At 52.8% G+C, this 25822-nt stretch overlaps 2 protein-coding genes across 37 annotated transcripts in view; one reads left to right on the top strand and one right to left on the bottom strand.

Moving 5' to 3' along the window:
* Positions 1-4226, bottom strand: part of Tns1 (tensin 1) — a 230800-nt gene extending 226574 nt beyond the window's left edge. For all 5 annotated transcript variants that reach the window (XM_076550126.1, XM_076550131.1, XM_015986049.2 and 2 more), the window contains exon 1: positions 4053-4226. In XM_076550126.1, the coding sequence (XP_076406241.1) occupies positions 4053-4211 (159 nt within the window). In that variant the 5' untranslated portion in view covers positions 4212-4226. The remainder of the gene's footprint in view (positions 1-4052) is intronic.
* On the top strand, positions 3490-25194 carry Rufy4 (RUN and FYVE domain containing 4). Of its 32 annotated transcripts, none has more exons than XM_076550152.1 (15): positions 4451-5133; positions 5265-5388; positions 5491-5532; positions 6172-6300; positions 6440-6572; positions 6680-6786; positions 7717-7842; positions 8116-8222; positions 8483-8626; positions 9995-10064; positions 11546-12181; positions 12925-13031; positions 18473-18619; positions 23569-23679; positions 24606-25194. In XM_076550152.1, exons 5-15 carry the CDS (start codon positions 6527-6529, stop codon positions 24706-24708), a joined length of 1704 nt encoding a protein of 567 aa, XP_076406267.1. In that variant the 5' UTR covers positions 4451-5133; positions 5265-5388; positions 5491-5532; positions 6172-6300; positions 6440-6526; the 3' UTR covers positions 24709-25194. The 32 variants fall into 32 exon arrangements, 31 of the variants coding, with proteins under 31 accessions (XP_042116082.1, XP_076406259.1, XP_076406262.1 ...); XM_076550151.1 differs by having other exon boundaries at positions 6156-6300; XM_076550155.1 differs by having other exon boundaries at positions 5477-5532; positions 6156-6300; positions 6446-6572.
* The last annotated feature ends 628 nt before the right edge of the window (positions 25195-25822 follow it).

The following is a 25822-nucleotide window of genomic DNA, read 5'->3' as shown; positions in this document are numbered from 1 at the left end:
TCACCTGCCCGGGCTCCTGACTTGGCGCTTGCTCCCTTCACACCATCACCATGGCCTAGACAAGGAACCAGAACAGCCACCCTCCATCCCAGGACCTTTGTGCATGGTACTCCTTCCTCTAGACCTTCTTCTCCCTTCCCCTACCTCTGCTCCAGCCCCCTGCGGAAGCACTACTTCCTCTCTCTGCCAATCACTCTGCTGTCATCCCGTGACAGGCTGACCTGCCTCGCCGACCCCTGGCACTGGGACCAGGGAAGGAGTATGTGTTCCAGATCTCATGAGCAGCCCTCTTCATCTCTCCCACCCAAGGACAGTCCCCTGGGGCAAGAGCAAGTGCTGCCTGCTTTCTGCCTTGTCCCCAGCTCCTCACCTGATGCCACTTGTCCAAAACTACTAGAATCAACATGGAGCCAACGAACAACCAGGCTCCTATCTTGCAGGAGATAAAAAGCCAAAGTTGCATTTGGGGGCGAAACTCCCACCCGTCTGGGGCCGGGACACCTGAGATAAAGTGGTAGCTCTGACACTTACTTACATGAAGTGTGACACTGGGCAGGCCACCCCCCTTCTCTGAGCCTTGGGGTGCTTATTTGTGAAACACAAAGTAGATGGACCGGAGCCAGGGTAAATATGGAGAGATGCAGGAGAGTGTCTGTGTGTGCAGCAGCTGTGCGCGCATGCACACGCTCCTTCCTCCCTAACAACAGCATCCATAGCTTCCGTCACATTATCACCGGGAGCTGTGGCCACCTCAGGTTCAGAACCGTGAACTAAGGTCTTGTTCGGCTCTGGAGCTCTAGAACTCTAGCAAACTAGAAGAAAAGGAAGAAACAGTTCAACACAGAACTGTCCATCCTGTAGGAGCTTCCAACAGGGGTGGCTGCAGGTCTGCTAAACTTCAGAGACTCCCGGCTGGGAGAAGCAGAGGCCAGAGGAGTAACCCCAAAGGACGGCTTTAGGAGGGAAGAATCGGCCTGACGTCTCTTTCTGCTGCTCCCGCCACCATCAGACAAGCACCCACTTGTCTTGGATACGGCACAGAGTGAGGAGGCGAGGTTGGCACCTAGAGATGCCCGCCAGGCCCTTTGGCGCCCAGGTCAGAGAAGCTTGGCGGGAACATTCAGGAGGGATGCCAACAATCCCTGCCCTCCTTCCTCTTCAGGCCTCCACAGGAGCCTCAGGAGGGCTCAGCATGCACAAACTGTGAGGGCCAAAGAAACCAGCTGAGGGTCATGAGACGGTTCAGCTGGTACAGGCACCTGCTGCCAAGCTTGACGCCGGGAGTTTGATCCTGGGAACCCACATGGTAGAAGAAGAGATGGGACTCTTACAGGACATGGACCATGGCATGTGCACAAATAAATAAATAAATAAATTTTTTAAAAATTAATAATTAAAAAAAAAAAAAGCCAGCTGAAGGGTATAGGATCCAAGCTCAAGACAGGGCAAAGCTGGAGCCGGCAGCACCCTCCAAACAGGGAGGAGGAGCAGGTCTCAGATTGGCTGGAGAGGCAGAGTGGGTGGGGCTAGGAAGAGGGGGGGCGCCTCCGCAGAGTGAGAAAGGCAACTGCAGAGGAAGGAGACAGGGAGACCACAGTGGGCAAAGGGGGCATCAGAATAGCAAGGCTGAGAGGGGAGTCAGAGACATCCAGCCCGCCTCAGGGCACAAAGTTAGCCCGTGGGATGGGCCAGGCAGGAATGGCGGCTGGCACGTGTCTGCGGCAGTAGGAGAGCCCTGGCTGCCAGCCCAGATGCCTAGCAGCTTCTGAGCCGGATTCTCGGGAGGGTGAGAGCCCAAGCAATGTTTATCCAGAACAAGAGCATGAGTATCACACCTCCTCCAGCAAGGGCCCCTGTGATAGGCACAGACTGCTCTTTCCTGGGCTGCATCGTCTCCTGGGAGTTACCTGTGAATGGGGTCCTGGCTAACTAAGCAAGAAGAGCTGCTGGCCCAGCAGCCCCTGCTTGAACCAGAGCCTGGGCACTTGGCTGAGATGTAGCCCTTATCCATGCAGATAAGGGAAGGGATGAGTCACAGCCAGCTCTCCCAAGAGGCCACTGGAAAACCAGCTCATCCAAATGCAGACAGACACTTGTCCCCGAATACAGACATCCCTGTCCCTGTCGCTGTCACATAGGGCACACACAAATCCCTCCTCCTTTCTCTTCCTGAGTCACCAACCTCCAGCGCCCCTGGTTCTTCTCCCGGATCTCAGCCCCAATTATCCATCCCTGCACACCCTCACATGCTGGGTGGGCATCCCCCACCATGTCAGAGGTGGCTGCAGCGAGAGTTAGGAGCGAGTCAAGGTCCTGAGCCCACAGGCAGAAAGAGAAGGGTCAGAGACCTGTCTGAAAAGCAGCAGGCAAAACAAGGAAGTGGATGGGTCTCAGCCAAGCAGGAGGTAAGAGCAACAAACAGGGGAGCCCTGGCCTCTGAGATGCCTCCCAGGGCTCTCTACTTCAAGCCCCAGACCCCAGGAAGTAGCTCAGACTCACTCCTTAAGAGAAAACCCAGGATGTGAAATAGGAAGGGCCACTCTCTCCTCACCTCCCCTGGACATCTTGCAAAAGACAGAACAGTGGGAAGCTCTGGACCAAGGGTGGGTGGGTGAGGGGAACCACCCTAATGATTCTGCGGGGGGGGGGGGGGGTGCAGTCTAAAAGCTCTATCATGCCACCCCAGTTCTCTGCCATCACCAGTGATGTGGGGTGCCCAATTCATACCCCCAGCCTCCCCAAGCCCTCCCTCCTCCCCAGGCTCCATGAGAATCCAGTTAGGGCACCAGCCACTTTGGGATACAGATGACAAGTCCATCCCCAAACCTGTCCCTCGTCGTGCCCAGTCACTGCCTACTGCCTTGCAGGAGAGAGCGTTTCATTTAGAAGTTCCCAACCCTGTACCTGTGGCTGTGACATTTAACCGCAAATAAGGCTCTCATCTGTGCCCTAAAGGGACAGCCAGTCCAGCAGTGCAGAGGGGCCTCTTAGGCACTGGACAATGCTCTTGCAAACATGTATATAAGTACACATAGCCACATTGGCCTCCCTGCGGTCCATAAGGAGGGGCTGGGATGTGGTTGCAGGACGCATTAGGAGGACTGCTGGCCTCCGTGGAGAAAGAACTGTTGGACGCCAGTATCACCCAGAACATAGTTCAGCACACAGTCCCATGAGGCTGTTCCCCCTGCCCCCATGGAGAGGGAGGCTGTGGTCCTGCACGGGCTGGAGAAGAGTTGGCCAGTCCCTAGTAATACAAAACACTTTCTCCAGGAAAAGGCAGAGCCCATGCAAAGCGTGGGGGATCCAGACAGCCTGCTCGCCCACATCAAGCAGCCTCTGGTCAGTTTCCCACACCCAGGTTCCAAGATCAGCCAGAAAAGAAGAGGAGGGAGGGGAAAGGGGATGCAGAGAGCTAAATGCCCCACCCCCACCCCCTCCACCCTTGTCTTCCCTGCCTCTGCCTCTGTCCCACCAACCTCCTCACACTCTCTGCTAATGGGCCCCCGCGCTGGCTCTGACAGCCCCTTCCTCCAGGTAGAACAGATCCAGGCAGCCACCACTCTGCCTCCCGACCCCAACCAAGCGAAGAGGATATTAACCATTCCCTCTTTGCCCCAGCACCCTCTGGTGGTTCCAGATTCTCACCCGAACTAATTGCCTGCTGCTTCCCTCTCTCCCTCTCTCTGCCACTTTCTCTTTCAACTCTTCTTGTTTTGTTTTTTGTTTGTTTGTTTGTTTGTTTTGCGTTTTGTTTTAGGTTTGGGTCGGATTTGGGTTGTTCGAGAAACGATCTCACTATGCTGGCCTTGGATTATTATCCTCCCGCCTCAAGCTCGGTAGTGCTGGCTCACAGACCTGCCCACCACAACGGCTCACAGGTATTTGTCCTTCTAAGGCACCCTCTCTCTGCGCAAGGACACCAGAAGCCCAGATGTGACCTCCACGGAACTGGCTGCAGGGCCCTCCCACGTCCCAACCCACACCTTCCCAGACTCCTTACTGTCCCAGGTGGACTGGGTTCTGCCCGCACCCAGCCCGCAGCACCCTACCTGAAGCAGCAGCCGCCTCCTCCTCTGGGCTCGCGCCGCACCCCCGGGCTCACAGCGCTCGGGCCGCTCAGGACCCGGCGGAGTCCCGGGGGGCTGCGGGCCGCAGGGGGGCGCGGGTTCGAGCGCCTCGCAGCACACCAGGCTCACGGTGCAGCCCATCCGGCCCGGCGCCCGGCGGGCCCGGGGCGGGGACGCGGATTACCCGCGAGCTGGCCCGCCCCCAGCCCCAGCGACCTCTCCGGCCCAGGGCGTCTGCGACGTGGGGGAAAGAGGGCGACGCCCCCGGCCCGCCCCGTCGGAGTCCGCCTCCGCCTCCGCCGCGGCTCTGCCAGGCAGTGGGAGTGCGGGGGCCCTGCGAGGGGCGGCGACACGGACGCAGGAGGCAGACGGTGGGGAGGGGACCCGAAGGCGCGGGAACGCGGGAGGGGCGGCAGCGGAGTCCCTGGGACCGGCTGGGCTTAGGAGCGCGAGAAAGAGGGGCCAGCGAGCGACTGAGACACTGACACCAGAGAAGGGATCTGTGGGGGACAGAGACGGCGACAGGGAGGACGGGTGTCGCTGGGATCGAGCTTTGCACCGGGGGGAAAAGAGCGGGACGTGGAGCAGAGAACAGCAGGCTTGGGGAACCGCCCTGTGCCCTGCTTACAGGTGGTTCCTCTACCTTGTCAAAGCAGTTCTAGGAGTCTCCAACCCTCGGTTGCCAGTTACCAGGACCAGCCCCCACCCAGACCAGTCTACCCTAGAAAAAACTATGACCCCAGCCAGCATCAGGAAGCTGAGCGAGGTCAAGAAGAGAGGCCACCCTACAAGAGCAGCCCACCTGGCGCTTGACCGAGCGTTTACTTCCGTCCCCGGGACGTGGGTACCAGGGCTGGGAGGAAGGCACCCCAGCACTGACGAGGATCGCTCAGCTGGCTGGGGTAGAGGAGGGGGGAAGATACTTGGTGGTCGTTTGTCCTCTCTCCACCTGTGACACCTGCAGGCCAGTGACAGGAACCAACCGGAGAGAAACGAGCCCGCTTGCGCCTCGGTCAGCCTCTTTCCGCCATCTTCTGGCAACTAGACAGAAGGACAGGAGCAGGTGCCCGGGGAAAGAGGCCTCTATGGGGTTTGTGTTTGACCACCAACTGGCCCTATGCCAGATCAGCTTGAGGGAGCCACGCATTCTGCCTCGGTGCCCTTGATCTTTCTCTACTGCTTCTCCCTGGCCAGGGTTGGTCCAGCCCTCTCCAGGCTGGGCCTGAGTCACTCTCCAGGCAGGAAGGGCTGTGCAGAGCCCACAGTCACAAGGGACATAACTCAGGCTGCAGAACCCTGCTGCCCACACCCCAACCAGGTAGGCTTTCCCAGGTGAGCAGGGGCAGTCCCTGGGTTTGGGGATAGGATAGAGGAGTCCTGCAGGTCTGTAGAGAACTTCTGTCTAGTCCTTGGTCTGCAGGTGACGAAACCGGGGCCTGAGTGAACTGTTGGAAGACACAAGGTGAGCGAGTAACCAGTCCAGGGTGGTCCTGCGTCCTCTGACTCCCAGGCCTGGGCCCCGTACACTGCTATTCTTTCCTTTCTTGTCTTCTTTCTCCTTTCCTTCCCCATGATCCACTGCCACAGGGCTGCAACCCCCAACCCACACCCACACCCACAAACTCCATTTCTGCGACCTGGAAGGCTGGACACTGGGGCTTTCGTCCTGGGCCTGACTTGGATGCCAGGATCTTAGCCTAAGCTCATCATCAATCCTTCAAGGGCAATAGCATCCCTCTCTGGGTGCCAGGACCAGTTGGACACAGAATGGTGGGGGTAAACCCAACACCCTACTCCTCACACTCACCATTGAGTTCAGTCTCAATTCTGTATCCCTACTTCTGCCTGCTTCCCCCAGGGAACACACATTTTCCACTCAGCTGGGGCCCTGGAAAGGATTAATGTAGGTCTCAAGGCGATGACACCCTGCTGAAGCTCAGGGACTATCCAGGGGGAGAGGAGGTCACAGTTGCCCCAGCCGGGTGTCCACAGGGCACAGACATTCTGCTCATACCAAGGAAACAGATCTGAGTTCAGCTTGTAGCTTTGTGGTACGGGGCTGAGATTTTCCCTCTCTGTGCCCAGTCATCTTCTGTAACAGTACACTCGGGAGGCTACCAAGGGAATTGAATGAGATAAAAGATGTCAGCAATGATCAGGGTGACCAGCACCAGGAATGACCCAATAAGTAGGAGCTACATTTACATCTTTATACATCAGCCTTCAAGAGGTAACTTTAATCCCTTGCAGTATACTCAGTAAACAATTAAAACAAATTTTAAAGGAAAGAAAGGAAGAAAGGAAGAGTTGTTTTTCATCCCACCATTTAACTCACTGTGTGACCCCAGGGTGTTCTCATCCTCTCTCAGCTCCAGACTCTCATCCCATCTCTACAGAAGGAAAGTGGGCAGCTGAACCCAGAGGATCACAGGGAATCACGTCGCTTCCAAGTCTCCATGGCAGAAGAGGGGGCCATCCTAAAGATCACCAGGAACCTGAAAGGTGAGTATGTCCTGTGAGGCCTTTCTGGGGGTGAGCTGCGGTCTGGAGAGCATCTCCCTTAGAGGCTGGGCTCTCTGATGCCTGCTGTCTACCATTCCTCCTTGCAGACGCTGTCTCTGCCATCCTCCAAGGATATGGGGATGGGCAGGGGCCCGTAACAGACGCCAGCGCTGAGCTACATAGACTCTGTGGCTGTCTGGAGTTGCTGCTGCAGGTGGGAATGTCCACCTTCCCTCTCTTCCCCTCCCCTAGTCTTTGGCTCTGAATACTCAGGAGAGCTTTCCCAGCGATATACCCAAGCCACTGTCCCCTTGCTCAGTGAGCAAGCCTTTCATGACATAAACTGCCTCCTAGGAGCTAGGACTGGCCTTCATTCTCTCCTCATTTTTACTTCCTGAGAGCCTTGATTACTGCCCCGCCCCCCCCCCACACACACACATAAACGTAATTATCCTTCCTCCTCCTCTGACGTCATCTTTTGACAGTGAACTGCACTCTTTCAACTCTGTCTTAACCCCCATAGCCCACCAGGATCGCACCGCACCTGTCTAGGGGTCTTTATCTTTACGTTCTCTCTGCCTGGAATGCTATTCCCTAGATACTTGCATGACATCCGTTCACATGACCCTCAGGTCTGAAGGCTTCCTCAGGCTAAAATTTCAGTCTCTCTCTCTCTCTCTCTCTCTCTCTCTCTCTCTCTCTCTCTCTCTCTCTCTCTCTCTCTCTCACACACACACACACACACACACTTCCTATTCTCTTTCTTTTTTCCCCCTCCACAGCCACCATCACCATCATCTAACGCACTGTATGCTTTAAGGACTTAACTTATTCATCCTCCGACTCCCCAACCAAGATGTCAGCTGCATGAGGTTGGCTTGTTCATTGTTCAGAGGCCTTAGAATGGGGTCTGCACATAGTAAAGTACTCAGTGTTTGTGAATGAATGAGCGTAAACACATACTCAGGGAGAGCAAATATCTTGTCCCCATCGTAAGGGCAGAGCCAGATCTCTCCCTAAAAGGGGCCTGTCTATAGACAGGAGTCCTTTCTTCTTCTCGGTTGCCTTCCCAGCATGCCAGGGTGCTAGGTAGGTTCCAGAAGGAACCACTGGCACACATTCCTTATCCTCATCTCCATCCTAGTTTGACCAGAAGGAGCAGAGGAGCTTCCTGGGGACTCGGAAAGATTACTGGGATTTCCTATGCACAGCCCTGCGACGGCATCGGGGACACACGGAGCAGACCAGATTCGTATGCTCACAGGACAAGGTAACAGGAGCAGGAGATGGGGAAGGGGGTGGACTTTGCAAGCACGATAAAGCTCTGGTACCAGCCCCCGGACAAAGAATGGCTGGAGACGGGCGTACAGCCCTTCCCTGGGTCCCCTGTCGCTCACTCATACCTGCTCCACTAACAGAAGAATTCTCACCCACTCCTCACCGCTCACTGGACCTGGCCTCACCTCCAGCCCCACATTCCTCCTCCAACCTTGGCCCAGCTCCCCATCCTGATTTGGCCCTTTCTTTGGTCCACACGCTGCAGCTGAAGACCTCTCTAGGAAAGGGTCGCGCCTTTCTCCGACTCTGCCTCGCCCACGGACAGCTGGCCGAGTCCATGCAGCTGTGCCTCCTGAGTCCAGATCTCACTCGGTAGGACTGCCAGGCCATCATCCCATGTAGGACGCTTGAGCCCACTACCCTCCTTCACTCCTAAATGGATGGCTGACCACGAGGGATAAGGGAATGAGCGTCAGAAAGGAGGACGGGCTTAAGGGTCCTCGGTTCGGCTTGGGCCTCTGCCCTCCAAGGCTGAGCTCAGCCACACCTGCCCGGGAAGGTCCCCTCTGGTGTGCCGATTCTCAGAGGTCGAGAGTGGCCACTGCCAAATGTGCTTGTCCATCTTCGCACAGGGAATGGTATGGCCCCCGGAGCCCCCTGCTGTGCCCTGAGCTCCAGGAAGACATTTTGGACTCTCTCTATGCCCTCAATGGAGTCGCCTTCAATCTGGACCTGCAGCGGCCAGACCTGGATGAAGCCTGGCCCATGTTCTCAGAGTGAGTGGGCTGTCAGCCTCCAACCCAAGCCATTCTCTCTTCCCCTTAAAAAAGGTGCTTTTTGAGATTATAATTATATTGTTTCCCCCTTCCCTTTTCTCCCTCCAAAGCTTACCATATACTCTTCCTTGCTCTTCTTCAAATTCATGAGCTCCTCTTTCATTAATTGTCGTGAGATACACATACACACACACATTCAACCACCCAGTCTGTATAATGTTATTTGTGTGTATGTTTTCAGGGCTAACCATTTGGTATTGGAGAACCAGTCAATGGGCTCCTCCCTGAGGGAGACTTTTTCTCCCGCTCTCAGCGTTCCTTAGTAGTTCTCTCTGTAGGGTTGAGTCCTCGTGAACTTTCCCTCATTCGTGTTAGCATGTCTATTGCTATTGTCCTTGCTCGGGCCATGTTTGGGCAGTCATGTTGGTGAGACTTTCTAGGTGTAGATTCTGACATTCCTCGAAGACACAGCCCCGTGGTCAACTCCCTGACTCTCTAGCTCACCCTTCAATCCCCCACTTCTGCAATAATCCCTTACATGTAGCTGTATTGTACATGTATCGGTTGGGACTAGGCTCCACAACCCTTCATTCCGATGGGTTGTTGTTTTCTGTAATGATCTGTTGCAAAGAGACGTTTCCTTGATGAGGGGTGAGGACTACCCTGATCTGTGGGTATGAGGACAAATATTTAGAATGTAGCCAGGGATTCTGCTGATTTAGTGAAGTGGTGGTTGTAGCTTCTTCTCCAAGATCCTTGACTTCACTACCCTTGGGTAGTAGGCGAGGTTTCCAGTGCCAGGCATGATTTACCTACCCTCTTGTTGAGCATGTCTTCATTCCAATTAGAGAGCTGTTGGTTACGACCAAGGTATGTGTAGCACTACTACACCCTTAGGGTTATCACGACATGTTGGTTATTGCGGTTCGTAGGTGCCATATCTGGGTACAAATGGTGGTTGCTCCCCCCCCCCCCTCCGCCGTGAAACCTGCTTCCCTCCCCTTCTTGATCCTTGTCTCCACTCTCTAGCCTTCTCTTTCCTCAGTATCATCTCAGGCTAGGCCATGCTGCTCAAGGCTAAAAGTGAAAAGTGAGAGGGGTGGATAGGTGATCGGATGCTAGGATGCAGTGGATATATAGATGGAACATGGGATACTGGCTAGATGGGGAAAGAATGGTAGGATGCTGGGATGCAGTGGATGTGTAGATGAAACATGGGATGGCTGGCTAGATGTGGAAAGGGAATCACTCAGGGGAAGGTGGAAATGGTAAGGGTAGTAGTCTGAATGAGTGGCTCTGAAGCCGGGCAGCCCCCACTAGAGGACCAAGCCAGCTAAAGACCCCAGATGTTCTGCCTCTTGGTTTCAGGTCCCGCTGCTCCAATCCCAGACAGACCCAGGAAAGAAGACCCAGAAAGCCCAGAGGTTCCCCGAAGGAGGTGTGTCTGCCTACCTCACCCTGACTTGCTTCGTGATCATCGATCTCCTGGCACTCCCAAGTTGAGCAGGGCCTCCCATGGGTGTGCAGAGCGCTCACCAGAACAGGGGTGGAAGCTGTGTGGGAGGCAAGAGAGAGGAATAAAGAGACCAAGGGAGCTCTGCTGCCCCCTGCAGGAGCCATTGGGACTCTCAGGAGAGGCCAATGGGGTGGCTGGAGGCTTGCAGCAAACAGACCAGGCAGTCTCCTTCTGCTGAAACCTCTGGGCTGGGTGTTCACATTGGCCTATGTCAGTTAGGGGAGTAACTCAAGAGCCCGGTTTCCCAAGTCACAGCCCAGTGCTGGCCCTTTCTAACCTCAGCTAAAGGTCCTCAGGTGAGTTCCTGTCCTAGGGGAGTTGTGAGGGTGGATGGCTTGAGACAACCTCCAGGGAGCTCAGCACAGGGCTCCTGGCTCCTGCTCTAGTCTCACGTGGCAGCTTGAGGTCGTCACCATTCCACGAGCTTCCAGACACACCAGATGTGGCCCCGTGAAGGACTCGGTCTCAGACCTTGAAAGAGCTCGGGGGTTGTTCATGGAGACAGATCCGGAACACATTGCAATCCATGCTAAGTGTGCAGTCAGCCTCCCACATCTGTGGGTTCTGCATCCGTAGACTCAACCAACCGCACATACAAAATATTTAGAAAAAAACCGATTGCATTGGCTCTGAACATTGTGGATTCTTCTACCCTCAGTGTTCCCCAAACAAGGCAGTATAATGACTACTTACACAGCACTGACACTGTGTGGGGTATTAAAGTCATCTAAAAAGGACTTTCAGCATATCGGAGCGTGTTCATTGGTTATTGGCAAGCCTCACACCATGTTAAAGAAGGGCCTCGAGTATCCAGGCGTTTGAGCACCATCCTGAGGTCCTGGAGCCAACTCCCCTGGTATCAAAGGATGACTGGAGGGTACAGATATGGCCAAGGGAAAAAATAGAAGCAGAGAGAAGGCTCCCCTGCCCCTGCTATGCTGAGGATCGAATCCAGGGTCATACATACTAGATAAGTGGTCTACCACTGAGCTACATCCCCACCAGGGGAGACTTCTTGAGAGTAGTCCCTTGTCTGTTTAAGATTCTGTCGCCATTTTATAAACCAGGAATTCTTGTTCCCCTTTTAGAGATGAAAAGGTAGAGACAAAATCAAGCACAGGAGAAAAGGTGAAAGGAGAAGGTGGAGGAGGAATTCGGGGGGGGGGGGGAGGGACACAACATCAACCCAGGCCCAGGGAGATGCCACTGAGGGAGGGGAGGAGCTGAGACACCTGCTGTTCTTAGCTCAGATCTGTGGGTCTTTGGGGGTGCTGCCTCAGATTATCTCGGCTCTGGTGACTTTCCCAATAGGAGGCCTAGGAGTCCAATAAGAAGCAAACCATGTTGGCCCAGGGCTATGTCCCAGATCAATGACCAGATGCTGAGATGGGACTTCTCTACAGGTGAGCTGCTCCAGAGGAGAGCAGCTACAGGGACCAGACGCCCGTGGAACCAGCTGTCTGCAAGATGCACCCAGAGAAGACCGCCTACCTGGCCTCCCTACCCCCTTGCAGCATGGCCATCTTCCCACCTTTTTAGAAAAGAAGAAAGGGGATCCCAGGAGCCTCAGCTGTCCCCAGAGCATTTGGGAAACAGAAGGGGAAGGATCTGAGCTAGACCAGAAGGAGGGAGGCCCAAAGAATAGGAAATCCCTGGAGAATTCAGCAGCCAGCAGCCAGCAACAGAAGGAGGGGGCTAAGGAGGCTCAAAGGGAGGTGACAGGAGAGGAAGATGAAGGCAAAGGAAGTCTGTCAGTGACGGAAGGTCAGAGAACAACAGAGGGGACCCAGGAAAAGGCAGCAGATGGGGACCATGACCAAGGGCTGCTGACCCCCAGCCTTCAAGGAAGGGTAAAAGACACAGCATTAGGGAACAGGCAGGGGTGGGATCAGCCTAGTGTTCTAGGGCAGCCCCGGGTCCTGCAGAGCCCGGGAGGAAAGAAAGGCTCCCCTACAGAGAAGCCACAAGAGTGGACAAGAGTGACCAGTGTGAGCAGGCTGGAGGATCAAGCGGAAGTATCCGTGCAGGAGGTGGCCAAGGTACCCGTCTATTGCTTCCTCTCTCCTGGCTTGCAGCTAAAAGGGCTACAGTGATAGGCTGAGGCCATTCCGGACCACTGATCAGTATAAGGGGTTGTTTGTGAAAAGATCTTCTGTAACTCAGGCTGGCCTCGAATATGCTATATAGCCAGGCTGTCCTTGAATTCCTGATCCTCTTGCCTCTGACCCCCAAATGCTAGGGTTATAGGTATGTGCCATCACACAGAGCTCTGCAAATCAATTTCGGCTTGCCTTCTCGGAGTCACTATCTGGGGAGACCCTTTGAAAGTCACACATTCTTCAGCTCACAGGGTGTCCCTTCTCATGATTGCTTTCTATGAGGCCTACTTCAGTTATCAGTACTTCCTGCCTAGCCATGCCAACATTTGAGTTAGGGACCACATTCCAGTAAGTCTTTTGGGTCACGAAGTTCAGGCTCCCTTACCAGGGCAGAGACATCCCAGTGTCTAAGCTCTTGTGCTCTACCATCTCCCCCCGCACACACACTAGTCACATTTTGACATGCTTTCCCCAGAAGTTCTCCCCAAAGATAGCTCCCAAGATGTCCCCCAGCCTCCTTCCTAGCCAGGGTCTTCCAGGTCCAAGAACTTGGCGATTTTTGGAAAAGAAATGGTAACCCCAGACTCACCCAAACGGGGCTAAAGCCTCACAGGGAAGTTCATCAGCTGGGCCCCAAGCTGGGTTGTTGTCTTCCAATTCTTCCTTGCCCATCTTTTCCCCAGGACCCCACGTATGGGCTCCGGCTGGCAAAGGAACAGGCCCAGCGCCAGGAGCAGCTGCTGAGGTCACAGGAAGAAGAGCTGCAGGCGCTCCAGGAGCAGCTCGTCAGGTAACCTTGGCAACACCCGCAGGGCTGGGACTCCAAGACTCCTGGGTGTCTCAGTGTGCCAGGCCCTGTGCTGGGCACAACTGCAGGATACTGAGGCCAGTGCCATCCTGGGCATCAGTCCTGATCCCAGTTCCTCTACCCCCCGCCTCCCCGAAAACCACGGGAGACAACCCTGCTCCCTGACTCGGGGATCTTCCTGTGCCTGACCTGGGCTTCTGTTGCCTCTTCTGGGTGCAGCTCTGACTCCACCATGCCTCCAAATCCATCTCCTACACACAGTGTTTAAAGCCAGGATTCCACTCTGTAGCCCAGGCTGTCCTGGAACTTAGGGCAATTCTCCTGCCTCAGCCTCCTGGGTGCTGGGATTACAGGCATAAATGGCTATGCCTGGCTTTGTTCCTCATTTTTTTTTTTTTGTCGATGTTGTTGTTATTCCCTGTTATGCAACCTTTTCACCCCCTTTTCAGCCTCCCCATAACCCCAACAATGGCTGGCTGTCATTCACCCAGAGCTTACATAATTTACCCAGTGTCAGCTTGTTAGCCAACAGAACCCGGGCGGGCGCCGAGCCCTGCCACGGTGACTGAGTCCACAGCAGTGGGCTTTCTTGCTGTTCTGTGTGGTTGTGTGGTCGGTTCCAGCAGCCCAGACTGACCTCCCCTCTGCCATCCCTTGTCTCAGTCTCTCGGTGCTCAGGTGGCAGTCCTGTGCCCCCATGCCTGGCTCCCGAAGCCAATTTTGTTTTGCTATAACAGCTCAAGTTGCCCTGAAACTTGTTGTGTAGCTGAGGATGGCTTTGAGCTTCTGATCCTCCTGACCTGGACCTCTGGGCCCAGTGTATATGGTACTAAGGCTTGATCAAACTTAAGGCTTTGTGCCTGCGAGGCAAGCACTCTACCAACCCAGCCCACCTCCCAGTCCAGTTTTTTTTGTTTTTGTTTTTCGAGACAGGGTTTCTCTGTGTAGTTTTGGTGCCTGTCCTGGAACTTGCTTTGTAGACCAGGCTAGCCTCGAACTCACAGAGATCCGCCTGCCTCTGCCTCCCGAGTGCTGGGATTAAAGGCGTGCACCACCACCACCACCACCACCACCACCACCACCACCACCACCACCACCACCACCACCACCACCTGGCACTGTTTTTTGTTTGTTTGTTTGTTTGTTTTTTAACACAGTCCTCTATATCAGCAGGAGGTTGGTTCCAGGACCGCAGGTAAAACTAAAACCCATGGCTGTTTAAGTGCTTTGCATAAAGATAGTGTAGGGTCTGCATAGCACCGGACACCCTCCCCTGGGCTATATGAACCTCCCTAACTTGATCTGAATGCTGTGAAAATAGTCATACCACTACATTGTATAAGGAACCATGAGATGAAGAAAAAAAAAATAACCCTGGGACACACTCAAGACACATAGTTTAGGGTTTTTTATTTGTTTGCTTCCCCCCGCCCAACATTTTTTGTTCAAACCAGAGACACAGACACAGAGAGCTGACTATATTCCACTCTCCCTGTCTCTCTCTACCAGATAGCTTCATGTCCCCTTCTTTGCCTTGATCTCAAGGCCCCAAAGGCATTATCTGTCATAACCCTTCCTGTTTCAGAAGTCTACTCCATGCAAAAATCTTCCTGAGTTTGCCTTTGGTCCTCATAGGCCCGGTGTCTCCACGCTGCCTCTGTCTCAAGAGGACACCAAGGAAGGTCAGGGAACAGCCCACCCTTATCAGAGGCTGAGTTTTCTATGACTCATACTGAATCACCGGGAAGTTTTCTGTCTGTCTGTTGAACACCCAGGGCAGACGTGGGAGCCCAGACTCCAACCCAAAGCCCCTTGAACTCCATTCACTACCCAAGCTGCTAGGACCAGCAAATACTCCTGTGATTCAGACCCTAAGTGAAAGTGCGGGGTCTTGGCCATGCAAGAGCCTCTGTGGCTTCAAGAAAAACTGGTGGGAGCAGCTAAGAGGCTCCAGAGAAATGTCCCAGTATCAAACTTCTTCCTGTATCTGAGGGCACTCCCTCACAGACCCCTGTCACCCTGCCACCTGTCACTTGGTCATTCCTAAACACTTTAGGCACCCATTCTGAACCCAACATATTCTTGTGGGCAAGACACAAAATCCCTGCCTTCGTGTTACTCACAGTAAGTAGGAGTCTGCAAGTGAAATACAGAGCAATGGGGTTGGGGTGGTTTATTACTATTATTTATTTGTTTATTTTAAAGCATAGCTGGGCGGTGGTGGCGCACGCCTTTAATCCCAGCACTCGGGAGGCAGAGGCAGGCGGATCTCTGTGAGTTTGAGGCCAGCCTGGGCTACAGAACAAGTTCCAGGATAGGCTCCACAGCTACACAGAGAAACCCTGTCTCAGGAAGAAAAAAAAAGAAAACACCAAAGAAAAGAATGCCTGTGCCTGTTAGCAGTCATTCTCCAACTTATTTTCAGTTCATAGACTAGGCTAGCCCAGGCTGACCCTATGGAACAAGACTGGAGGGTTCTTTCCTCATCCCGCTGGGGCCAAAATGACCTCCATCCTGTTCCTGGATCCTGCTATGCCCAGCCCCACCTCAGGGCCTTCCATCCTGCTCCTCCTTCTGTGTGGTCTGCCTTTCCTCTGTATGCAAACACTGGCAGCTCCCAGGAGGCTCCTGGGTAAACGGGTGTCTTAGTTGGGGTTTCTATTGCTGTGGCAAAAACACCATGACCAAAAGCAACTTGGGGAGGAAAGGGATTTTTTTTCAGCTCACAGTTCCACAGAACAGTGCGTTACTAAGGGAAGTCAGAGAGGAACTGGAGACAGGAGCTGATGCAGAGGCCGTGGAGGCCTCTCGCTTACCTGCTTACTCACTCCGGGTTTGTTCAGCCTGCTTTCTTATACCATCCAGGACCACCTATTCAGGGGTGGCCCCACCCACAGTGATCCGGGCCCTCCCACATCTATTATCACTCAAGAAAATGCCCCTACAGACGTGCCTAAAGGCCAGCCTTACAGAGGCATTTTCTCAATTAAGATTTCTCCTTCCCATATGAGCCTAGCTTGGGTCGAGCTGACATTAAACACTAGCCTGCACAGCAGGAGGAGAGCGGGTGTATTCAGCCTGGGCCAGTGGCAGAGGGGGTGCAGCTGCTGATTTGTGGGTAAATTTTGAAGCAGGGCTTCCTGAGAGCCTGGCTGGGGATCTGAGAGAAAGAGCTGAGAACAACTATTCTCGGAGGTGGGGAAGGCTGGGAGGGATGGGCTAGTGTGGAAGCTCAGAGCAGAGCTTGGAACCTGTAAGGCCTGGGACGTTGGTCAGACTCCCAAGGGAGGGCTGTTGGGCAAGAAGTCAGGTGCTGGAGAGAAGGTGGCCTGAGAGACAGCAGTAAGGCAGATGGCAGATGGAGTCGCAACTCCCAAGCCTAGAGAGCAAGCGCCTCCCAGACCCAGGAGCCAAGCATTGAGCCCACCAGTGGGCAAAGGGACCAGGGCATCCAGCCAGTGACAGGGGTTCGCCACCAGCCCCCCCCCAAGTTCTGTGGGCACATTCTCTCTACTTGTATTTGCTGTACCTGTGTGATTATGCCTGGGTCGGGGACAGGTGTCCTACAGTAAACAAAACGCAGGAAGTCCATCCTAAAAGACAGAGAGACTTGACAGGAAGCCATTTGCTCTGCCCAGCTACTGCCCACTCAGCACTGGTGACCAGGGTCCCAGGTGGCTAAGTGTGGAGAAGACTAAAGAATTCAGAGCTGGACAGACCCATGCCCAGACCTCTGGTCCTCTTACCACACTGTGTGATCCAAGGTAAGAATTATATCTTGGCTGAGACGCTACTTTTCTGTCTTGTCAAATGAGGCATAGACTGCCCATCTGATGACGTTGTGAAAACTGAATGAAGCAGGGCTATGGCTCCTCAGCTCAATGCCTGGCATATACTAGGGGCGCAAGACACCTTTGTTCCCCTGACATCCACTCCCGTCATTGAAATATTCAGTGGCTTCCTCTGGGGCCAGGCTGACCTCCCTGCATCTCTTGCCCGCTTCCTGGGGCCCCCTGCCCGGTAGCCTCCTTTCAGTCACCCAGGCAGACAGACCACTTCTGCCTCGCCGACTGGCAAGGCTGACTTCAATGCCATATTGTCTGAGCTGACTGCCCCAGCACCTTCTCTAGTCTCCATCTCGGTGGGCTCTGTCACAGAACTTGGCTTACTTACCGTAAGCCCTACAGGAGCCATGGCTGCGGCCCTCTTACTGGCACCTAAAATAGCCACCAGCACACAGCAGGGGCCTGGGTAGGTTTCCCTCCCACCCACCCAACACACATACCCCATGGTGGTCACATAAAGCAAGAGAACTAGACGAGGAAAATGTTGAGTGGCGCCCTCTACAGGAGCCTGGTGGAGGTCAGCAACTAAGAAAAGTCCAGACAAGGCCTGCATTCATGGGCCTTTGGGAAGTTGGGTTCTTGGTGAGATTTGAAAGTGCGCCCAGCTTTCGGTCTTGGGGCCTGCTAAACGGCTATACTTTAAGAGTCAATAATAGTTCAAGGACTGGAGGTGTAGCTGAATTGGCAGAGTGCCTGGTGGCAAGCACAGGGCCCTGGGTTTGACTCCTGAACTCACTAGCATCCACCCACCGCTGGCTGGTACACACTCCCAGCTAGGTCATGGAGTGAGAAGCTTGAGCTGTTTTATTTCCAATTCGGTAAGCTTCTTGGAACCTTCTAGAAAACCACTAACAACAACAAGAAGAAAAGGCAAGAATAGAGCGGTGGCAGTTCCAAACCCAACACGGAGACAGAAATGTAGGAGAGCCATATTTTTCCTGTTGCTTTTTAAATTGAAAAAACAGTATGACCATACCTTCTAAAAATACTTTAAAGCGAGATAATCACCCCAAGGCCTCCACTGTTCTTCTCTACATGCAGTTGTTCCCAGCTGGTCAGAGTGTTCCCTGACGAGATGGCTAGGCAGTCACCCCCCCCCCACACACACACACACTTCCAGACAGGCCTCCCATAAACATACCTTTCCAGAGAGTTACATTTTAAAGTGGAAATGGAGGGAAAGAAAGAAGGAAAGAGGGAGGGAGAGAGAGAGAGAAGAGGAAGGGCAAGAAAGTGAGAAGGAAATGATCCGTAGCGCCCTCTACAGGAACACTCAAGGTTAGGCCTTGTTACTGTTTCTCTACAGTCGCTGAATCTGTCATAGGTGCTCAGTTTGGTGTGTGGTATGCACGTTTATTGTGTGGTGTGTGTGTGTGTGTGTGCGCGCACTGCAGAATGGTGGTGGGTGTTGGTAGTGTGTGCAATATGTAGTACACGTGGAGTATAATGTATGTGTGTTAGGTGCCTCTGTATGTTTGTGTATGTAGACACTGCACCTATCTGTAGACTGGCTTTTCTCCAAGGATTCCCGTCACAGGTTCTGAGCCTTTCTCCTAAAACTGAGTCTCCTGTTCCCAGGTGTCAGGCGGAAAGAGCCCATTTGCAAGTGATGCTGGAGCAGACGCAGCAGGAAGCCGAGAGGAGGGATGCCATGCATGAGAAGGAGCTGGAAGGGCAGAGGGACCTGGTCCGGACCATGAAAAGGAGGGTGTTGGAACTGATTCAGTAAGAATGGGGCTGGGAGCTGGGGTGGAAAGCAGGAGCGGTGAGGACTGTGGAAGCCGGGCTCGAAGACCACACCACTCGCGACTCTCGGGTTCTAGACCTTTCCTCTGCGAACCTGTTTCCTTCTGTTAGTGACCTCAGACTATCACTAATTACATGCCGCATGCTACAGAGGAGGAAACTGAGGACCAGTGCTGGTTTGGCCACTAAAGGCAGACAGCATATAAACCACAGAGTCCTCTGACAATAATGATGCTCTCACCTCAAGGGCTGCCCTCTGTCTTCCATCATGGTCAGAAGAGATCCCATCCCTTCTAGCTCGTGAGTTTAGAAGGGACTCAAAGGAGAGAGAAATGTAGAATACCACGACGTGGCCACATGGCTACACCTACCTGCCTACTGGACTTTCTTAGGCCTCTGGGCCTGTGGGTCAAGCCTAGGGCAGCTGTTCTAGGTGCCAGAGCTGAGCTCACCAGGGTTTATTTCAAGCCTCCAAGCCCACTGAGATGGGGGAGACATGTAAAGCACACTCGCCCTTCGGTCAGGTAGGGAGATACCAGACACATGTGTGCACAGACATGGACGCTCACACATATGTGCACTCCTTTCATGGAGCTCAGGAGACCCAACGCCACTGGTCTCAGGTTCCATGCAAATGAGCAGGTTGCTGGACTCATCTAGAACTAAATTCTCGTGCATAAAATCACACATTAACAATGAAAAGAGAACAGGGTCAGCTTGGAGGAAGCTAGCAAATAATTTAAGGGGGGCGGATAAAGGCACTTGCCGCACAAGCCTAATGACCTGAAATGGAGCCCCAGAGCCCGTGGAGGAAGGAGAGAACCTGCTCCTGAAAGCTGTCCTCTGATCACACATGTGTGCACACACTCAGCCATGTCACGCTAGCACTGGGGAGGTGGAGGCAGCAGGCTTGTGTGTTCTAGAACAGCCTGGGCTATAGTGAGATAAAAGAAAACATTATGATTGTCAGTTTGTTTAATTCACCAAAAGGATCAGAAAATAAAGATAAGCCGGGTGGTGGTGGCACACACCATTGACCCCAGCACTCGGGAGGCAGAGGCAGGCGGATCTCTGTGAGTTCGAGGCCAGCCTGGTCTACAGAGTTCCAGGACATCCAGGGCTGTTACACAAAGAAACCCTGTCTCAAAAAAACAAAAAAAAAAAAAACGAACAAACTAACTAACATAATTAATATTAATTAACTAATTAATTGATTAAAAGCAGGCTCCCAGAAAACAGAATAAAAGCAGGTGTAAGTAACAAGAGAAATGGAGGCATAGAAATCAGTGGGGAGGGGGGAGAGGGGGAAGATGGTTCAGGGGGTAAATGCTTGCCATGTAATCATGAGGACCAGAGCTAAGATCCCTAGCATTGACGCTAAAAGCCGAGAGTAGCATGCCTATAAACAGTGTTAGGGAGATGAACACCAGAGGTTCCCTGGGACTTCCTGGCCAGCTAGTCCAGCCAAATGGGTGAGCTCTGGATTCAGTGAGAGACACTGTCTCAAAAAACAAGGTGGAGAGTCATTGAGGAAGACGCCCAGTGTCTACCGCTGGCCTTCACATGCATGCACACGAATGTATGTACCCCCATCTGCGCGCGCGCGCACACACACACACACACACACACACACACACACACACACACACACACACGGAGTCCTAATACCCTCTCCAACTGGCAGAGGTTTCCAAAAAGAAGAAACTAAAATTAAGCAGGTTATCAAATCAGTTATTCCAAAGGTTAAAAATGTGCATTTTCAGGCTCTGCCGGACTGCCGTCTTTAGAGCTCACTGAGTGCTCAGCACAGTCAACAAAAGGGGGAACACTGCCGTTCGTACCTAGATAGGCCATTGTGAAGTTTCAGAAAAGCAAAGAGGAATATTATTTTCAAGTTATCTGGAGGAAATCACAAAGCACAGGAGGCTAGGGGGACTCACCACGTGTCAGCGTCTATGATGTAATCATTCTCAAGTTCTCAGAAAAGCCCACTCTTGAAGTAGAATTCTGTGTCCACATAAACCGTAAGTTGAATGACTAAGGTGATGGCCACAGGCCATTAATCCAACAGGTTTCAGAAAATTCAACTCCCACACGGCCTTTCTTAAGAAGCTTGTTGAGGATGTACTCCAGAAAAAAAAAGAAGTAAGCCAAGAAAGGAGAAGATGTAAGCGGGGCAGTGGTGGCGCACGCCTTTAATCCCAGCACTTGGGAGGCAGAGGCAGGAGGATCTGTTAGTGACCTCAAACTATCACTAATTACATGCCGCATGCTACAGAGGAGGAAACTGAGGGTCAGTGCTGGCTTGGCCACTAAAGGCAGACAGCCTATAAACCACAGAGTTCTCTGACCATAATGATGCTCTCACCTCAAGGGCTGCCCTCTGTCTTCCATCATGGTCAGAAGAGATCCCATCCCTTCTAGCTCGTGATTTTAGAAGGGACTCAAAGGAGAGAGAAATGTAGAATACCACAATTAGGAACTTCCAGAAAGGCCAGGAGTGTGGCTCACACCTATAGCTCTAGTATTCAGGAGACTGAAGCAAGAGGATTGCCACTGGTTGAAGGGCAGATACAGTCAGAGATCCTGCCTCCCAGCCTTTCAAGATGGCTCAGCAGGAAAAGGTACTTGTGCCAAGTTCAAATCCTGGGACCTACATGGTGGGAGGAGAGAGCCAAGTCCAGAGAGTCCTCTGATCTCTTTGTGTACATGGTAGTATCTATGTGTACACACACACACACACACACACACACACACACACACACACACACACACACCACACACACAGAGCACACTAAATAAATCAATATGATTTGAAAAACACAACTTACTTAGGAAACGTATGTATTATCTAATAACATAAATACTACTCATCTGTCTTATTCATTTTGTCTGGTGTCTGCGCTGCTGGGGATTGAATCCAGTACTGGTGCCAGCCCAGCCCCCTCTACTTCTGAACTGTAGCCTCAGCGGATCTCTGAGTTCAAGGCCAGCCTAGTCCACAGAGTGAGTTCTAGAATAACCAGGGCTACACAGAGAAACCCTGTCTCAAAAAAAAAAAATAAAAAAATAAAAAAATAAAAAAATAAAAAAATTGGCATGATGAAACAAAGTGTGGAACCTGGGGGGATGCCAGTCGGAAAAGTGCTTGCCACAAAAGCACAAGGACCCAAGTTGAGGGTCCCTGGCACCCAGTGTTAAAGCCAGGCACGGCAGTGTGCACCTGTACCCTCAGCTCTGGGGAAGGCATCCACAGGACATCCCCAGAGCTCACTAGCCAGCCATTGTAGCCCCGTCGGTGAACTCCAGGTTCAGTGAGAAACCTTGTTTCAAAAAAGGGTGGAGGGCGACTTCTGGCCTTCACACACATGCATGTGCGCATACACAGACATGTGTACATATCCACCACAGATGAAAACACACACACATACACACACATGCACAAACTGGAATGTGAATGTAATATTAAAGAGTAGAAAAGATTCGACTAGCATGTTCTGCGAAGATGAGCCTGTCCCACATTTGTGCTTTGCGATAGGACGGTTACTGAGCACGTGAAGTTGCAAACCTGAGATACTGAACTGGTACAACTGAAGTTTTCCTCTTCTTTGATTTATATGAAAACAAACTCGTGGCTGGTGGCTTCCACCGCTGGTTGCTTTAGCAGATGACAAGTGGGGAGCGAGGGGGCGGGGGGTGGGGGGGTGAAGGGAAGGGAGGCTGGTGGAATGGAAGTCACAAGGTATTGCTCGTGGTTGACAGAAGGAGAATACAGGATTCTATCCTGTGAGTTGACAGGAGTAACTGACAGAGGAACCCAAGCTAGGGACCTGACCGCACTGGGAGGAAGGCGAAGTTGGTGGGGATGGTAACAAATAAGATGAGTCCTCCACGACCCAGCGAAGGAACTCCGGAGAGAGAGAGCGTTTTCCATCAAAGGAAGTCTCTGAGCCTGTTACTCAAATACGGAAGGACCACCAAGGAGAAACCGTTGCGGAGGCGTGTTTACCTTGGTGAATACCAAGGAGAAACGGTTTATCACTGGAAAAGGAAGGAGTGGGAGGGTGACCAGGCTTCCTATATAAACCCTGCTGTACAGTCTGATTTCTGCTTAAACACTTTGTTATTTATTACTGTGTGTTTGCGTGTACATGCATGGTAGCGGGGCACATGTGTCAGAGGACAACTTTGTGTAGTCCATCCTCTCCTTTCTACTTTGATGAGGGCTCCAGCAATCAGACTGAGGCTGCTGGACTTACACAGCAAGCACTTTTTACCCGCTGAGGCATCACACAAGCCCCTATTTAATTTTTTAATATTTATTTATGTATTGAGTGTTTTGTCTGCATGTGTGGCATACGAACAATAACACACACATGCACATGCACACGCACACACATGCACATGCACGCACACACACGCGCACACACACACACACACACACATAACACGGACACACATGCACACACATGCACACACACGCACACACATGCATACACGCGCACACACGCGTGCACACGCACATGGACACACATGCACAAACATGCACACACACATGCATACACACACGCACACACATGCATACATGCGCACACACGCGTGCACACACACGGACACACATGCACAAACATGCACACACGCACACACACGCACGCACACATATGCACACACACACACACACACACATGCACACGCCACTGAAGAGGGCTCGGGAGCTAGGTCAGTCAGTGAAATGCTTATCATGCAAACATAAGGACTAGAATTCAGTCCCCTAAACCCATATAATCAACCTCCGTGCTCAGGAAGCAAAGACAGCCAGATCTATTGGACTCGACTTGGCAAGCTTCAGGCCAATGTGAGAGGCCATCTCCTCCATCACCACCTCGCCTCCCCCCTCATCCCCTCTCTCTGTCCTCCCCCTCCACCAGCGAGAAGGACCACCAGTGGCAGAGGCTCCAACAGCTGTCTTCCGTGGCCCCTGGACACTGCGTGGGCTGCAACAAGGTCTTCAGGCGTCTGTCTCGGCGGTATCCTTGCAGGTAATGGGGAAGGCACAGAGTCTGGGACAACCCGCAGACCCTTGTCTACCCAGGGAAGGAAGGACCAAAGGACATGCCTGGTGTTGTTTGATTTGTTTGGGTGTCAAGAACTTTCTTTTTAACATTTATTTCAGTGCGTGCGTGCGTGCGTGCGTGCGTGCGTGCGTGCGTGTGTGTGTGTGTGTGTGTGTGTGTTTGCATGCACACATGTGCCTCAGCAGCACATGTGTGGAAGTCAGAGAACAACTCTCAGAAGTTGGTCCTCTCCTACCATGTGGGTTCCAGGGATCAAACTCGGGTCATCCCGTTGAGTAGCAAGTGCCTCTACCCACGGAGCCATCTCATCAGCCGTGGTTTAGTTGGTTATTTTGAGACAGGGTCTCGTGATGTACCCCAGGCTGGCCTGTAACTCATTATGTGACCCAGGAGGAACTCAAACTTAATGATCTTCCTTGACTCAGTCACTCCTACACAATGACATTACAGATGTTCACCTTCGTGCTAGGGCATGGGAAATGGGTGTTTATAAAGAGTCACTTGAGCCTGTCCGCATGGGTCACCCCATCTGGCTACTGCTGCTAAGCAGACTCCTGAAAGGGAACAGTGGGCAGGGCCACAAAGGAAGGAAGGTCCTGGAAGATGAGGCCAGTAACCTCCCAGAACGCCCTGCTGGGCTTCTGTCTAAGGAGAGGGTCCTGGCATCTCTGTGCAAGAACGCCCCACCCCTTCCACTGACTTCATGGGGAGGACGAACAGGAGGAGGAAACCAACCATCAGGAGATAGATGCTCTGGAGTCAGATATCAATGCAGCCTGTGGGAAAAGGGAAGCATCCTGAGCTAGCCAAAGGCTGCCCTGGCAGACCAGGAGGACCGGCAGGTGCTCCCCTAGAAGCCAGCCCAGGTTTCCCCTGTCTCTGCTCCCCAGGCTTTGCGGAAGCTCTGTTTGCCATGCCTGCTCTGTAGACTACAAGAAGAGAGAACAGTGCTGCCCAACCTGTGCCCAGCGGGAAGAAATCCAGGTCACCTGACCAAGATCGCAAGAGGAGCCTAAGATCACCCCCCCCCCACCTCCCCGCCCCCCGCAGCTCCCTCTCCCTCCCTGAAGTCTGACCACTCTTTTCTTCCGGAAGCTGAGACACCAGCCCTGCTGTGAGGGGTAAAGGGAACAGCTGGCGGTCTGAAAATAAGCCTAGCTCGGCCCTTTCCTGTGGAAGGGGCTGAGTGGAACACGCCTCGGCTCTAGAAGCTCTGTGTCCGATGTGAGGAAGACGGGCTATGAACTCTCTGTAAAGTCCCTTGAGGCACGAAGAGTTCGTGACCATGAATACGAACAGCCCCGGGGCCAGCTGTTTCCTAGCCACTCTCCTCTCCCCCACCACCCACAGGAAGTGAACCCAAACACACGGCTCTTCAGTCCTTCCTTCCCAATCTACTTCAGGGATCATTGGTCTGTTCCATTTCTCACAGATTTACTGGAGTGCTATTGACGTATAATAAACACTGCATAAATTGGATGAGTTTTTACTTTAATATACATCTGTGAGGCCATCTCCATACACAGGCATCAGCTCCAAAACTTCCTCACCCTCCCTCAACCCCTGCCTCCTCCATGCCGAGGCAACCACACACCCTGCCTCACATCACCAGGAAGCCCATGCCCTTCCTAGAAATTTGCAGAAATGAAATTGCACAGTTCATGTTTCATGGCTGCCTCCACTCGGCATAATTGGTTTGAGATTTGTGTCTAAGTGTTGCATATACCTGTAGTTCTTTCCTACAGTGTGTGTGTGTGTGTGTGTGTGTGTGTGTGTGTGTGTGTGTGTGTGTGTGTGTGTGTAATGCATGCAGCATTCATGATTCATATGGAGGCCAGAGGACAACTTGTTGGAGATGTTTTTCCCTCCTGTCCCGTGGGTCCCAAAAATCAAACTTGCATCATCAGGTTTTTAGCAGGAAGTGTCTTTCCTCCCTGAGCCATCTCGCCAGCCTCGGTGGTTCTTTTCTATTATCCCACTGTCAGGATTTATTGACACATCTACCTGTTGCTTCAGATTTGAGTGGTTTCCAGTGGGCAGTTATTACCTGGAGGCTCCTGTGAGCTTCGTGCACAGTCATTGGTAGATCCACACCTTTATTTCTCCT

Source organism: Peromyscus maniculatus, chromosome 13, assembly GCF_049852395.1.
Source record: "Peromyscus maniculatus bairdii isolate BWxNUB_F1_BW_parent chromosome 13, HU_Pman_BW_mat_3.1, whole genome shotgun sequence".
Classification (NCBI taxonomy): Eukaryota; Metazoa; Chordata; class Mammalia; order Rodentia; family Cricetidae; genus Peromyscus; species Peromyscus maniculatus.
This window is presented reverse-complemented; position numbering and strand designations above follow the sequence as displayed.